We start from the raw sequence: 16,665 nt of genomic DNA on the forward strand, positions 1-16,665 counted from the left end.
ACTCTTGCTTTGGAGCAGGAGCCTTTGATTACATGTTAAATTAGAATTAATGAGGCAGCTGTTTTGATTACAGAATGGCATTTCAATAGGCAGCTCAAACAGCTACACCAGAGGATGCACTGGCCACTAAAATTGTGGCTACAGATACAAACACCAGGCAGAATCTTATACCTCCTGCTTTAAAACCATCACCCTCTCGACTGCCATTCAGACTTACAAAGTTTGGAGATAAATTATGCTTGTAAAGCTGAAGAGTGGAATGAAGCAGGTTGGAGACGAGACTGGAGACTAACACTTCTTTTCCCAGTTTGTTGTCAATCATTCTTCTCTGGCTGCTGGCCACTTGCACCGTCCACTTGTCCGTGTCTGCAATAATGCAGACGGCCTCTGCAATGGGCTCGTCCAGAACAGGGTGCTGGGAACACAAAAGGAAGAGCAGAACCCTGAGAACGACAAATGACAATGGTCTTTTCACAAGACATCACCATCCTGGAGAGCAGGAGAGCACCCCAGACACTGCTCCCCCTAAAATCCAGTCACATGTACCCACACTGCACTCCATCCATTAAACAGAGGGGTTTGGGGAGCAAGGCACAGTCTCAGAGGGACAGTGGCTATTCTGCCTTCTCTCCCAGGCTCAAAAAGTGTGTCACTGGCCAACAGTTGCATATTTTGATGTTTGACATATCTAAAGCGTATTTCAAACTCCTAAAACGGAAAGTACCAAAAATCCAACACGCTGTTCAGCACGGCTGAGTTAACGAGGTCGGGTCACTCCCAGTTGTCTCTGGTTTCCCTTCATGGGAGGCCAGCAGAGGGAGTCAGGAACCAAGCCTGTGCCTTGCCATTCCTTCCAGCTGCTGCTGCACCTCTCCCAAGCCGTGAACAGGGGGTTGAAAAAGGGAGGATTTAGAAACTCGCTGTCCTTCCCTAATACGTTTTTTGGCCTGGACTGTTGGGAAGCACCTCCTTCCAAAGAGTCCCACAGAGACCTCACACAGTGCTGGGATGCAGTTACTGCTGTACTTGAAGAGAAGCAGAAAAATCTGGCTCAGCCAGACTGTGTTTCAGCCACATCTGTCCCACAGCAGCAGGTACCTCACGCTGCTGCCTCTCTTGCCTGAAATTCAATTACACTTCCCAAATGGCTTAAACATTTGGCTTAAACCAGCCCCTGAAACAACCACCCAGGGAGCAAAACTCGCTCCCTGTGCAGCTGGGCACAAGGAAAGGAGATGGGAACGTGGGGAGGAGTCACAGGTCTGATGCACATTGTTAATGTGAGAAGATGGAAAAAGGGGATGTTCTGAAGGCTCTCAGGAAAGCGGCTGCTCCCCAGTCTGTGCACATCTGGGGTTTTCCCCATTCCCTTGGGAATAAGCTAGAGAGGAGCAGAATCACACTTTTCAGTGACAATCTGCTTTCCACTCCTTTCCTGGGGAAATACCAGGAGGTGGTATATACAAAGAGGTGGGAAATACCACTCTTCCCAGTCCTGCCCCAGTTCAGCCAGGGAAAAGCTTCTGAGGAGAAGAGATGATCTCCAGCACACGTGAGCAGCACAAGTCCCCTTTGGACAATGATCTTTACATTGGCTTCTCCTTTTCCAGTGAAGCCATCACCACTGGACACATGGACTACAAGCCTAAAGAAGGGGAAATGTCCCCAAAATAATAAACATTCCTGGTGGCTTAACCATGGAGAGCACACGTTCTGCTGCTCAAGCACATTGGTCAGACATGCAGGGACAGAGGAGGGAGCAAAGCCCCTCTGCAGCAACCCAGGAAGAGATGCACAACCTCAGCTTCTGGGCTTGTTTAACATCATCCCATCCTGTGGGGACACAACCATCACCTGCCATGCCTACAGCAGACGATGATTCCTCCATGGCTTAGCACCAAGATCCATCTTCCCAAGGCAAGGGCCTCCCAGCTGGCTTCAGCGGGACTCTGATCTTTTGTGATCCAGATCTGCAGTGAAATACCCCCGTTTTTCAGATACATGAATTGAGAGAGGAGGAAAAAACTGGTGACCTGGGACTGGGGAGACATGCCAGCAGCTGCGACGGTAAATATTTCCACTACCAGCAGGTTTGTATGTTCAAAAACATTTACCTTTCCCTACTGTGAGAAATACATTTAGCAAATATAGCTTAATTACCTGCACAGCATGAGACAAATCTGACACCAAACAGTGTCTCAGCTTCTCATCACTTCCTATTCCTTGCAAAACAAAGTCGGGGACATAAGATGAACAGTAGCCTCCTAGTAGGGATCTTCCAAAATTGGCAATACTGGGCTGGACAGAGTTCACTTCAACTAATTTTGACCTGCAAGAAAGGCATATCAAAGAGATGGACAGCAATAAACAGCAAATTCAGCTTGCAGAGAGGCTCCATTTCCACTTGTATCATAGCTCTTCTAACTTCCATTCAAGCACTTTTTAAGGAGTTTCAAGTCAGCTTTTGCAGTCATGGAACCAGAGAACACAAGCCAAGATCACAATGCACAATTAATACTTTTTTCCAGACCACTGATCTCTCCCTATTCCTTAACAACCAGCAAGCTCAAGAGACACTTTTCCAAGCCTGATGCCAAGTTAGGCTGCAGTCCTCTGAACATGTGACATGAGGAAAGGCTCCATCTTTTTTAGGCTGTGTTGCTGCTGAACAGTACTTACCCAGGGAAGGGAATCTCATATTCCTCTGCCCAATCCTCTTGCTCTCCTCCATAATAGTTACTGCCCAGTCTAGTCAGATCGTGGCCTGTATCCTCGCTCTCGCTGTCCCCCAGGGCACTGTCTGAACTCTCATTTCTTGGAATGTCCCAATCAATTCCCGGGGCGACTTTTTTCTCTACGTTTTCTCTGTCCCCATGGGGGACACGAATAGAGATTTTCTCTCTTTGGTCCTGCTCATTAAAGCAGTTTTTGTAGGTCTCTTGTCGAACAGAGTCCATGAATTTACAAAATTCACTAGGTGGTTTGCAAGCCTTTGTACACAGCTTTTTAGAAAATTCTAAACTACTGTTGCGAGCAAGAAGGTCCGTAGCTGCTTGCCCTGGAATATCATCAATAGTCCGGGTTTCAACTGAACTGTCATCAGGGAAATACTCGTCAAACAGGCTCATGCTCTCAGCACTGCACGGGTTTGGGTTCCAGCTCTGATGCTCACTAGCAACTTGAGGAAAGGGTTCAGCTGTCCCACAGTCTCTATTTTGGTCCTCAACAGTTTGTTTAGCTTCACAGTTCTGATCAGCAGACACTGCTGCCTCCGCTGCTGGCGGGCTGTGATGCCTGGCAATTTGTTCCACTACTGCCTGACTCCTCAGCTCGATGTCTGAGTCAGGTGACATGGAATCTCCGATGAGGAAAGTCACCTTTGTCTGGGCCTCGGCGCCGCGCGGGAAGGCGTCGCAGAAGAGCTTGTCGGGAGGCTTCTTCTCGCCGGCGGCGCGGGTGCCCCCGCCCACGGGGCTGCCCGGCTCCAGCCCCTCCGAGCCCCCCCACGCCTGCCCCGCGCCCTCAGAGCCGCCCTCTGTCCCCCCACGCGCCTCGGGAGGGGCCGAGCCCGCGCACACCACGGCCTCCAGCTTGGGGTCCGCGCAGGGCCTCGGCTGGTTCCCATCCACAGCCTCCTCCTGCCCGTCCTCAGCGACGATGGTCCTGCTCTCATCAGAGGAGGCCTCCAGCTCTCCCTTGGGAGTGCTCTGCGGGTCCTCTCGCTCCAGCTGTGAAACACCTTCGATGTTCTGTGCGAGGGAAGGGGGACATTTGCAGTATTTACAACTGCAGTTGGGAGCTCTCGTCTCCTCAGGCTCCGTGGGCAGCAGGTTGCCCCTGTTCTTGTGCATTGTGACGAGCACATACTCGGACTCCTCCACTTCTCCTTTCTCCAGCGTGGTAGTGATAACAGTGCCGGGCATGACGATGGCCTCGTCTTCCCCGTTCTCCAGAAGATGTGTCTCTTGAAGTTCAGAGCATCTGATGAAGTATGTGAGGAAGTAAAGCAATCTCTGGACCAGGTCATGCCTTTTGCCAACCACAACTGTTTTTGCTAATCTCACGGGTGATCCAATAGCCCCATAGAGGTCACCTAGGACAGGAGATAAACACAATTATTTGGCATCTTTGCGATAAATTATTCTTCTAACAGCAATTGTTGGGGCCGGTTTTCGAAGGCCAGGTCAACAACAGAGAAATACTAAAGCAGCAGAGTGACAACAGCTATGCTGCATTTTGCTTTCAATAGAGAGAATCCCAGAGATGCTGTTGGTATCATCTGTAAGGTGAGCCACTGGTCAGGGGGACATCTGATATCACACATCAGGGACCACCTCGCTCCAGCTTTGGAGGCTCATCTGCTGGGATCCTTATATAGCCATGGGAGAGAGGAGGCATCTGCATCCACCTGCCCTGGAGAGCCTGGAAACCGGGCTGAACTTTTACCCACAGGAGAAAGCTGTAAAAGAAGCAAACCTATGCCAGGAATGAGGGCAAAAAGTGATGGTGGCAGGTGCATGGCTGGAGCCAACCTCCTCCTGTTGCCCTCCTTGAGCTCTGCTGTGGGTTGGATGGGGTACTCCAGAGTCACCTGGAGTGCCTGTGAGTTCTGGGAATATGAGGGCACTGCAGGGATGAGGGGACGAGGGGCCCAAGAGCCCTCAAATGCCACTCTAACCACAGTGGGTCCCTCAAGTCCCATGAGCTCTGAAATCAAGTCTTCTTGCCAACTCCCTGACCGTTCTTGCCTGTACCAGAACAGGACAACCTCCCAGAACTCTCCCTTCCTTTCCCTAACCAAATTCCATCAGAGTGTGTGCAGAGCAGGACAATCTGACCTCACCTCCCCTCCTCTCCTTGGCAGTTAGCAGACAGTGTGACCAGCTACACTGACTGGGCTCTGAGATCTTCCCAGGAGGCTGCTGAGCCACCATTTCCTGTTCTGCCTCAATCCATTGTATTAAGAGGGTGTTCAGTTCTGATCAAAAAATGGACTTTCTCGATTTTCTCTTTCTAGAACGAGGCTTATTGATGGCAGCATCCCAAAAACTAAAAATGGATTTTTCTTCTAGGTAGAGGGCCGGGGGAGAGCTGGAATCCTCCACCAGCACCAGGACAGGTGACCTTAAAGGGACTCCACTTGGTGACTACAGAGGGCTTTACTTTTTGGCTAAGCTTTGACAGTGCAGAATGCCTTAAGAAACCAGAGCACACATCAAATAACGCAGTGACCACCTCTCAGCTGGAAATACGCACTTTTGCCTCATTTTGAATTAAGAAATAAATAACTCGGGAGGGAAGTAACGAGCATCATAAACCCACTCCTGTAAAGCTGCTGGGTGGTGTAGAGGTGATTGCCACGTACCAAGCTGTGCCCACAGAGGGTTGTAGGGATGGGTTTTGGCCAGCATGTCCACGCTCTGGGAAGAATGCTTCTCCAGGAAGATCCTTATGGGCGGCTGGCCATTGGGCATGACGGTGGGGACCCAGGCCAGGTGGTTAGTCAGCACTGCAGTCAGCAAAGCTGGTAAAAACCTGAAAGCAAAACGTCCAGCATGGGTTTTTTTCCAGGTACACACTCAGGATGTCAAACTGACAGCACCTCCACAGTCTAGATGGATCAAGGACTGCAGAACCAGCCTGACAAAAGTCAGCACAGATCCTCTTTCAGTCCTGGTTTTCGGGGAGAGAAGGGGTGGCTAGGCCCTCCCTCCCACTCCTACAAAGCTCTTTCTTAGAACGAGCATTTGAAGTAAAGTGAAATATTTTAACTCTGTGGCATCTCAGTTCCTCTGCTGGGCAATAACTACGAGACTTCCTATTTTGCAAGTTTTATGCTGTGGAACATCTCAGACCCAACTTCTTTTGTTCACTGTAAGAAAGCAGTGGCACTGTGTGGCCTCTGTGCTCCCAGGAGATCCCAACCCCGTAAGATCTGTGGCTGTGGATGAGAAGGAAGGCTGTCACTACCCAACCTGTAAAACAGCTGAGTGCTGTGTTCTTCCACAGAACTGTTGTGCAATTTCAGCACACATGGCTGCTCCCTTCAAAAAATAACCCCCCCAAAGTTCTGTAGCTCAGCCAGGGAAGCTGTACCCTTATGCTGGCAAAACACTTTTCACCAGCTAAGAAATTAGGGCTAAAAACCTTTCTGGAAAAGCTTAACTATCTGATTTACTGCAATGATAGAGCATGGTTTCTGCTCTTTGGAGGGAACTTCCCTTCCCAGTCAGTTTTCCCGGCAGGAGCAGGGCCCAGGAGCCTCCACATGCCGACAGATGGTGCTGGTGGCCTCAGCAGCTCAGGTGTAGGGAGGAAAACAGTCAAATGCCTCAAAATAACATCATTTGAATAGTTTACAAGCATCAGGAACCCCACAGCTTCCATGTAGCCAGTTCCTCACTGGAGACAGCCAAAGGAGGAGAGGAAAATTAAAACTCAACTGGAAAGGATACAGAGCTTAATTTCCTCTTGCTTCCATCACTGTAAATCTTACTGCATTTGAAATAAAGCAAACAAACCCAAACAGAGGACCACTTAAATGTAACCAAGATGTGCAGGGCTCAGAATGGCAAGGATCAGGGTGGCCCAGGAAAAAGGTTCCACTGAAGCAGGAACCGATGTTAAGCAAATGCATCTGAACCCCTCACAGTTCCCTGTGGTTTCTCCCCTTGAACCGGGGCAGGAGCAGGTGGACCACACTGACCACTGTCACCCTCCCATGTGGGGAAAGAAGAGATGCCAAAGGTGGTGGCAGAGCTGCAGGATGGGAGCAGCAGCCCCTTCCCTGAGGCAGCTGCTCTGCCAGTGCCATTCCCACCCAGCACACGCCTGGGCTCGTTTCAGGACCTCATTGGAGCCAAATGCTTTAAAAACTTCCCCTACTCGTGCCCTGGGGAAAGGGGATGAAGTGTTGACAAAAGAGTACATTTATCAGATCCTCCCCAGTTTATCAGGAACTTTCTCAGTTTTCAGCACCCGCTCAAGGCTGGGGCCTGAGGCCAGAGAGGCGAGCACTAATGAGCCCACCAGTGGCATTTTACAATGATTTAAGGTTTGAGAGCAATTTGTGGTCAGACAGAATTACAGAAACAGCTCTTCCTGAATGTCTAACCCTGCTCATCATATGACAACTGATTCTGAAAGGTAGATTAGTGCATTTCATAAGGTATGTTCACCCACTTCCAGACACCCACACCCATCACATGCTTCCTATGGACATGTTTCAGATGTTCAGCCTCTACCAAGATTTAGAGGATTGTGGGGAAGCAGAAATGTAGTGAGATAATTTCTTATTTCTTTTTTTGTTTTCAAAAGAAGGTATTTATGGATGGCCTTTTGATTCTTTGGTTTTAACAACCCACTTGAAACGTGGTTTGCAATAAAGAGGCCCAATCCCATCCGTAATTTGAAAACTCAGATCCACCGTACTGGTTCTTGGAAGCGTTTTCCATCAGGAACGTGAACTCCTTCATGAAGCGGTGGCAGAGCTGGTTCTTCTCGGGTGTCCCTGACATCATGGTGAGCCACACGGGCTCCCCGATCCGGGGCATCGTGTACAGGTTGCAAATGGTGGTTCTGGAAAACAAAACCACAACATCCAGCAGGCTGAACAAAAGCAAAAAAAGAAAGGCAGAGATCCCAGCTTAAAGAGTTCACTGCAACATTTAGTTCCAGCTGTCATTTCTATCAGAAACAAAACTCCTCTCATCCACCATTATCCAAACCATGTTGTTTGTTCCACAGTAGGAACCCACCCTGCACCATGGAGAGCTGAACCTCACAGGTTCCTGCTGCATCCACCTGAACTGATCCCAAACACAGCAGCACTCCCTGCCTCAAGTCAAGAGCTGCCCTGCTCTGACTGCAGAAGGAATGATATCTTGTTGCTGTTATCTCCTTGCTTTCTCCACTTCATTCAAAACATACTTCTGCTTTATTTATGACTAGGACAAGTTTATCTACATTTGACTTATACCTTAACTTCCTCCTTGCTTTAAAAACTTGGTGTATCTCCAGGCCAAACCCACCCAAGTGTGATGTGCAGAGCAGGGGAGCAGCTCACCTCTTTAACTTTAAATAGAGAGTATGAGAGTCAAAGTCACCCCATGGCTGTTCAGGTTACACACTCACCCACATCCTTTCTGACTCTACAGAGGACAGTAAATGTATGATTAAAAATTTGGCTCTGCAGTAAAATACCAGATTAAGACCCCTCAGATTACTGAAAATCTAAACTATAGTTTAAAGTATAAAGCCTACATTATGACACTACAGGAACCTGTATTTTTATCACAGTAAAAATGTCAGCCCAAGAAAACCCAAAAGAACAAGGGAAATGACTGATCAATTCAAGTTTCTCCCCACTTAATGCACTACTTTTTCTAGATGGGGTATTTTTGTTCCACAAGACAAAGATTTACATTATCCCATTATCCCTAGTACCACCCCCTGATTTATAAAGCTCCTCTCTGCACAACTTGGTCTCAGAATTTATGGACACTTCCAGAAGTAAAGCCATGGCTGTGCACGCCAGGCAGGCAAACACACTGGAGCAGCAGCTGCCAAATGTTCTGTGGTTTAGTGTTTAAAGTGAAACTCCCAGGAAGTGAGAGCAGCACGTCAGCAGCAGCACAGCACATCCCAGCCCTGGCACGGGGGCTCCCAGGGGAGGAGGGAGTTACCCCCAGTTATCTGGCAGAGAAGCAGCTGGGTGGTGACAAGAGCCCCAGAGGGCAGTGAAGGTGACTGGAGTCACTGGGGCTGCTCCAGAGGGAAGGGGGTGAGGGGCCAGTGCCTTATTTTTTCCACCAGTGTTCATCAAATACAAAATCCATTGCGTGCTCACAGTAGTCCAAATCAACCCTGTCTTGCTCAAAGGTTACAGCTCCAGCCCCTCCACTGGCACAAGCATGATGAGAACACCAGGAGGCAGTCAGTGGGCTGGAGAGAGGGACAGCTGAGCTACCTTTGCAGTGCCCAGCCCCCAGAGGCTTGGCCACACGCAGGGGACAGGGGGTCTCTGGCAGCACAGGGGCTTGGGGCACTGGGATTTCATTCCAGGAGCAAACTGGGACTAGGGATGGGATTATTAAGGGAAAGCTTTCTGTTCACAGCTCATTAACTGGAGTGGATGTTTAAGAGGCCCCCAAAAAGAAGAGACCCCAAGTCCAGGGACTTCAAAGCTCAAAACATCTCAAAACCTACAATCCCCAGGCACAGCTGACCCGAGAAGCTGAAGATAAACAGCACAACTTCACATAAAATACAGCTTATTTCTCCCTCCTATGCAAACTAACCCAAGCCAAGCCCCTTGCAGCTCGGCTGTTTTGAAAGAAGAAACTACTTCTATACTAAACCCAACATATTAAAATATTTGTTTTCGTTGAAAAGATAGCCCGAGTCTTGTGATTCGTTATTTACTATTCTGGTAACCCTGGCTGCATCTGCAGCTGATAGTGTTTCCTCCGAGCCAGATCAGATTGCCCTGGCTGCTGGCCAGCAGGCATGTGACTGCAGTGCAGGGAACCCTCCATGCCAGCGCAGGCAGCAATGGCACACAGACCAAGGGCAAGGATTAACTGCTTCCCAGCTCTGCAGACACCCAGGGAAACGCTCTCCTGCCAGTCAGGAAAGGGCAAAAATGAAAACAAAACAAAACAAAACATAAAAAACCGAGAAACCCTCCCCAGACACGACTGGATTTAAAAAACAACAACCATTACAACCCCAGTTGGCCCCTCTCCTCTCAGCCATCTGCAGCAGCAGCCCCCTCCCCTCCCTCCCTCCCCCACACACCAGCCTGCGAGGGAAAGTTCAGTTAATGAGAGACTCTGCTCTTTTGAGGGTTCCAGCGCATTTAAATTGGTTTATATTTGGAAACGCCTCCGGGAGGCTGAACTCCAGCCCGGAGCTTGCAGGCACCTCAGCCCCAGCAATGCAGCACCGGCTCCAGGGGCCGGGGGAGCCCCTCAGGAAACACCTTCCCATCCCACAGGGTGGGAGAGCCAAGTGCCAGGGGAAAGGGAAGCCCTGAGCAAACCCCTGCTCAGCCCTCTGGGGTCTGCCCCGGCGGGCACAGATGGCAGCCAGGCGAGCAGCCCTGCTCCTGCAGGGGCACAGCACGGCTGCTGCCACCCCCCTTCACCCACACACCCCCCACACCACCCTGGCCTCGGGCACAGGTTTCACTACCAGTCTGAGACATCTTTCCCTGGTGCTGTACAAACCCAACGAGCCAGACGGCTCCTCGTGGATGAGAGCAGCCTGCTGCAACCCCTTCCTCCCCCAGGAAAACACAGGGACCCCCAGCACTGTCCCCCAGAGCTGCTCTGCTATTTAGGAGCCGCCACACAATGACAAAGAAAAAACACCAGTGGCTTATAAAGCTTAATTCACACGCATTTGTTCCCTATCCTCATTTCTTCCTTAAAAAGAAGCAAGTAAATAAAGGCAATCCCCACTGTAGGGAGTGCAGGAGCGGGGGAGCCCCTGCGACTCCGTGCCCATGCTGGCACCACCGAGCAGAACGCACCAGGCAGTTCACAGCAGCGTAAGCTGCTTAAAAATTACTGGCAGAAAATAGGATCAAATCTGTCTGCCAGAAAGCAGAGAGAGGTGTTTCCCCAGGCCCCGAGATCAGTGTTTCCTTGCCAGCCTGCGTCTGTGCCACACAGGTATTAGTCAGATGCATAATCTGTGTTATCAATGTGCTGCGCTGGCCTCGGGGACGGGGGGAGCCGAAATGTTTATGCAAGTACAGTAGCTTATTTCATAAGTCATGTGTCTGCACAGCTGACATCCACAGAGGGTTCTAAGCCTCTAAGTCAGGTGTTAATAGCTAAATCCATCAGTGCTTTAGAAAATTAAAAATTGCTGTAAAGTGACTAATGATGCGAGGGTAGGCCTGGAGCTGGGCACCAAATCGATGGCAAATTTATCAACAGCATCCATTTGTAGAAGCAGCCTGGGCCCTCCAGAGAAGGCAGCTTTGTTTTTCCCTACAGGAGACAAGAAGAGCAAAGCGAGGCTCTATTTTGCTGTCTTCTCCCCCTCTATCCTCCTGTAGCAGCTGACCCTGCAGGCAGCTCCTTACAATTCCTGTTGCAGGTATTGGGGTGATCTACAACCACAGCCCCTTTCCTGCACACTCCCTCCTCCCTTCTCTGATCAGCACAGCAGCACATCCCCCATGCCCCACTGATCTGAGGTTATTCTGATCACCGGAGTGCACATCAGCTACTCTTGGGCACCTCTGAAAACGTGGGGGTTTTAAAGAAAAACAAACAAACAAAAAAGATTCTCCTTTAAACCTACCCCAAAACCAACCAGACTGCAATGAGTTAAACCAGCACAGGATTACATTTTAGAATCACCAACCCACTGAAGTCAGCACCCTTCTTCCCTGCAGCACAATTTGCTAAGAGGGCAGGAATCAACACAAGTCTCAGGTTCACCAAAGGACTCGGCTCCTGACTTCCCCGTGACTTCAGTGGGAAAGCAGACGCCTAAAGAGATAATAGTGTCCTAAATGGGTTTGCTGAACCCGTGCCAAAGCATCTTTGCATCCAGCCTTCAGAATTTAAATATGCCTCTTGCTCCTTACCAGACACATCCTGCATGGCTTGGAAAAGCAAGGGGCTCTTGCCTGTCACAGAAGTGGGGCTGTCACAGGGGCACAAGGACCCTGCCTGGGCTGGGGGCACGGGTTGCTGCCCACCTCTGAATGCAATCCCTTAGAAAAACCAACAAAACCCAGAATTGCCAAAGGCTGCTGCCCCAGGAAATTCATTTCCATGAAATTAAACTGGATTTAATTTACCTCATTACACTATTAAGGAGTAATATTTATATCACCATGGAAACCTCTGCATAAAACTGGTGGTTGGACACATGCTCCCAGTGCTGGTTATGCAAGGGCTGTGTCATGGGAATGATCCCAGCTCCTGGTGTGCAGGAGAGTGCCAATCTGCACTTTCCTCCTCAGCCTGTCCACAGCAACCTTCCTCATCCCATCCCAGCTCAGCACTGCTGAGCTTCCCTCCAGCAGGAAAAGCCAGAGTGGGGGATTTGGCTTGTGTTTTCAGGGCTATTATTCCTACTTTTGACTCGGGATAGGTGCCCCTCTCCAGCCCTCTGGAACTGTTTAACTTGGAAGGACAAAGGAGAACAGGCAAAGTCCACTGAAGGGATCTTGAGGGGGAATGTTTTGGGGGAGGATTTGGGCAAACAGCTGGGCAGATGGTGTAACAGCGTGGGGAGGCAGAGGAATGGCTCAGGGAGCAGAGGCAGAGCTGGGGCAGCAGAGGAACCATGGCGGCTGCTCCGAGTTGCTGAACTCGTCTCAGGCCCCTGGGCAGGATCAGCAGCTCCCAGTCACGAGCTCCCTCTGCTCCCTCTCTTGGCACAGCTGATCCCATCCACCTCTCACCGCAGGCCCACGTGCTCCCTCTTCCCTGCCTCCTGTCCCTGCAGAACGTATCCTCTGCCCTTCCTTGTGACTGCCTGGAGCTTCTGAAAAAATAAAAAATATACTGTGCCTTCATCCTGCAGCACCACCTAATCCGTGGCATTCAGGTAGTAAGTGGGATTGTATAGAAGTAAGTGAGCCCTCAGGATCCTTCACTGTTAGTAAAATACATCCTGATGTCAGGATTTTCTCTTTATAACATCAGAGCACCGTCTTCAGTAATGTCTTCAAAAAGTAGCTCCACAGTGGTTGTAAAAGGAAGCACCCTGCCACTCCCATCTGAGAGGGGATGAATCACTCAAAACAGATGGATTTCATCTTAATTCCCCCCCCCCCCCCCCATGACTTCAACTATGGAAAGAAAATACAGCTAAATGCCAGGGATGTGCTTATCTGAGTTACTTTGTGTATTAAGTGTTGAACAGAGAGGCTCTGCAGGTACTGATAGCCAGAGATTACAGCACTGCATTTTACTGTGGGAAAAGACAGCTCTCCTTGTTCCTAGCTGGTTATCTGAAACACCTTTAGAACACAATTTAGAGCGGGGTGAGCTTTGCTCACACATCAGGAAAATGCACACTAAGCTGGGTTTCCCAAACATGGCTTTGCAATGCTTTTCCCCCCTCTCAACGGGCCATAAAAGATAATTTAAGAGGTCACTGTGAGCTCCATTACCACCTAATGCACAGAAAACACTGATCACTTGTGTCCTGTTCACACCAGGCCCTGATGGATACACACACTTGGCAAAATGTGAAAAGAACGGCTTGGTATCACCAATCCTTGGCCGTGCTTACACTTGCAGGAGACTTTACACATTGTAAGTTACTTATCCTGCACTAAAACAGTCTGCTTTTGAAGGATCAGACACAAAAGGCAGGAGTCACACTGCTCACCTGAATTCATTCAGGGCATCCACAATCCTGTTATAGGCCAAACTCCGCTGGCTGGCATCAGCTGATCTCCGACTCATTTTCATAGCCTTGAAAGCAATCATTAAACAGATAAGTAACACAGAGCTACAGCAGCACAGGGAATGGAAAACAAAGTCATGTGCTTGCCTTTATCTTTCACGCAACTGGTCATGCAAAAAAATTTTTTTAAGTGATAAAATGATGGTACAAGTGCCAGCTTTCCTATCCGAGGGAAGCCAGGTGAGGCACCTTTGCAGCTTCTGCCTCCTCTGTGCATTTCATCATTTAAGGCACAGAAGAGGTTCAAAGTTTTGACTGCAGTGATGCAATTCCTACACCCAACAGCAAGTTGATCCCACCTTTTGTAACCAGCAAGAGGAGTTAGGAATTAAATCTGACAGGGCTGGGGGAACACAGAGCAGTACAAGGGCAAGACTGCAAAGCGACCGTGTTTACCTGTTCTATTGCACTCTTCAGTTTGTTCATGTGGCTCTCAAAAAGAGGGAAGTGTGAGAAGAAGAACTCGTTGAATTTGTTGTTTTCATCTTCATCTCTTGAGAGAGAAAAAATAACCCCAATTGCTATCTTTTTCTTCCTAACAATTCCCGGGCTTGGACCAGAGCTGTCATCTGACAAGTTGAAACTTTCATCCATGGACCTTGGAGCATGAAAAAAAAGAGAAAGTTAATGTGCTCCACTGCTTCAAGTGGTACCCTGGTTTCCTGTGTAATTCAGTTCTCGAACATTTAACTTCAACAAACACCTTTGGTTTGCGTGTGTTGTCAAATCATCACCTTTGACAGCATCCACTTTGTGATTTTTTACAAGCAACCACTAATTGATCCTGCAATCACAAGAGCTGGAACCAGATTCAGAGTGTTGGTGGGATCAGAATATGGTATTCTAGTTCCCTCCCATCTCTGCCAAGAATTTGTGTTTTGAGTAGGATTTCAGGGCTTCTCATCCTCCAAACTACAGCCTACAGATTTACATGCTGCTGAAGGCTTTCCAGTGAGTGCAAAACAATGAATTGCATGAGGAAAACAAGAGACTAAAAAAGATCAGCCTGACTTGCACCTCTGTCAATACCCCACGGAAAGCAGCAGCAAGCGCAGATGTACATATGCCAGAGCAGAATCAAGCTGACAACGGGGGAAAATGCATGGGCAGCAAGCAGCATTTGAATTCCCAGCTCACCATCGAGGGAAGACCCCGTTCTCCAGGCTGGTAGTCTGGCTGCGACGCCAACGCCGCTGGTAGCTGCTAGCACAGCTTTTGTTAAACGAGGAGCCCGGGGACGGGAACGGAGTGATGAGCAGACTGCTAAGAGATGCTGCAAGAACAAGAGGAATACATAAAAATCTCTCCTCAGAAGAAAGAGCATTTGGAAAACAACACCAGCAACTAAACGAAGCCCCTCAAGATATGCTGGTGTTGCTTCTCGAGTGCTTTCTCTTTTGCTTATCTGTGTTTCTTATCTAAAAATAACCAGTTTATAATGACATTAACAAGCCATACAAGCACGACAAGGGTGGGACAGTCCTGCAGCTTTACATAATAAGCATCACACAGGCTGTACCTTGCTCAGCAACCTGAGCATTGGGAAATAAATTCTTTGTGGAAAGGAGTAATGGTGATCACATCCTTTATTAGCCCTTCCAATCCTAACCCAAATACCCAACATCCCGAATTTGAGGGGAGGAGAGGGGTGTTGTGGAGGTGAATTCATGTTTTAACATCACCATCAGGGAATCACAGACTGGTCTGGGTTGGAATGGACCTTAAATTCCATCTTGTTCCAAGCCCTTCCACTAGACTCAGGGCCCATCCAGCATTCCCCCTTGATTAAAGGAGATGACAGCAAGTATTGTTTAGAAATGCTGCGAGCTCCTTTCAGTATTTAATCTGCCTTGCTTCAATCAATGGCCCTGCTGTCAGGTTGCCTGAGAAGTGCCTAAAGCACCATTTGTTCGTGCACAGAGAGGTCGCATTAATGTTGCACAGAACAAGCCACAACCACCCCATTTCAGCACTGTCTGATGATGTGCAGTGACCAATATCAGTCTCTCTGGAGCGCACAGGGTTAACACACGGAACTGCCATTACCAGATCTTGCTATTCCGCTGTCTCTGTCCTCATTCTGCTCCCTCCCAGGCATATCCATAGGGTTGCTATGAACTGTAAAACAAGGAATACCAATTAGCAGGGGAATATACAGTTCCTTTCTTGTTTGCAGATCTCCATGTAATTAATGAAACAAAAACATGCTCATTAATTCAGATCAACAGCACTGCACAAGGCCATCACCAAGAAAGGCTGCTTAGCTGAACAAGCCAAAACACTTATCTGAGAAGCCTGTATGTGTTTTTCTCAAGTCCATACACCTATTTTAGGGCAAAGTGGAACTAGCACACTTTGTTTCTTTACACAGATAATTTTTAATGAAATTTTCATGTACCAAGAGGATGTTGGTCCCACTGGTAGTATTCAGTATATGGACAAAAACCCACCAAAATCCAAAATGAACACAACTCCATTCATATACCAGCTTTCTCAGGTATTATAAATGTAATTTCATAATAATTGTCAATGGTGTTTTGAAGACAATAATATTTTTGAGTTGTGAGCAGTGCATTGGTTGTTCAACTAAGCCAAAAGCTGTCCAGATTCAGAGTCTGCATATACACAAGATCAGAAGTGTCTCAGGCTCAAAGGTCTTTAAACGTGACATATTTTACAAATGTGTATGTGAAATAAAACTACTCAGCCATGGAAATAAGACCCAGCCACTGAAAGCAAGAAATGTCCATTTTGATTGAATCTAGGTTAGCTTTAGTTTTTACAGTTTGGTTGAAACCAGTCCAGATCAAAATAGCTTGACACCACCGTGAAATATTGTTTCCAGGAATATGAAATCCGTATTTAAATATATAAGTTTCCAAAACAAAAGAGCACAAACAGCCCCAAAGAGGAGTATTAAATGCCTGTTGTCCTCTGGGGATTTAAGGAATGTATCCAAAAAGGTGAGGGAGCAGACATCACTGTCCCTTTTGCATTTAAAAACAAACACAGAAATCTTATTTCCAGGGCTGAACTACAAACGCCCCCGTTTGTCCCCCAGCTAGACTAGCCCCCAGCACACAGCACACTGCAAACCTGCAAAGAAAGAGGCGCTCCGGATGAGGCGGAGCGGACCTTGCTCTGAGAATGCCCGCCTGGGGCTGCAAAGCTGGGAAAGACCTACACGGCAAAACGTAAAATACACAGGAGAGAATGAGGTTA

At 48.5% G+C, this 16,665-nt stretch overlaps 1 protein-coding gene across 3 annotated transcripts in view; it reads right to left on the reverse strand.

Annotated features, from left to right (window-relative positions):
- Positions 1 to 16,665, reverse strand: part of FNIP1 (folliculin interacting protein 1) — a 61,324-nt gene that overhangs the window by 2,358 nt on the left and 42,301 nt on the right. For 2 of the 3 annotated variants that reach the window (XM_027899803.1, XM_027899804.1), the window contains exons 7-16: positions 16,540 to 16,623; positions 15,490 to 15,561; positions 14,581 to 14,716; positions 13,840 to 14,041; positions 13,366 to 13,451; positions 7,432 to 7,578; positions 5,366 to 5,535; positions 2,680 to 4,093; positions 2,161 to 2,329; positions 218 to 415 (exon numbers count right to left, since the gene is read on the reverse strand). In XM_027899803.1, coding sequence (XP_027755604.1) covers positions 218 to 415; positions 2,161 to 2,329; positions 2,680 to 4,093; positions 5,366 to 5,535; positions 7,432 to 7,578; positions 13,366 to 13,451; positions 13,840 to 14,041; positions 14,581 to 14,716; positions 15,490 to 15,561; positions 16,540 to 16,623 — 2,678 coding nt within the window. The remainder of the gene's footprint in view (positions 1 to 217; positions 416 to 2,160; positions 2,330 to 2,679; positions 4,094 to 5,365; positions 5,536 to 7,431; positions 7,579 to 13,365; positions 13,452 to 13,839; positions 14,042 to 14,580; positions 14,717 to 15,489; positions 15,562 to 16,539; positions 16,624 to 16,665) is intronic. The other variant, XM_027899805.1, reaches the window with a different exon arrangement.

This window comes from Empidonax traillii, unplaced genomic scaffold (genome assembly GCF_003031625.1).
Source record: "Empidonax traillii isolate 1590-97213 ecotype Southwest subspecies unplaced genomic scaffold, ASM303162v1 scaffold689:size842923, whole genome shotgun sequence".
NCBI lineage: Eukaryota > Metazoa > Chordata > Aves > Passeriformes > Tyrannidae > Empidonax > Empidonax traillii.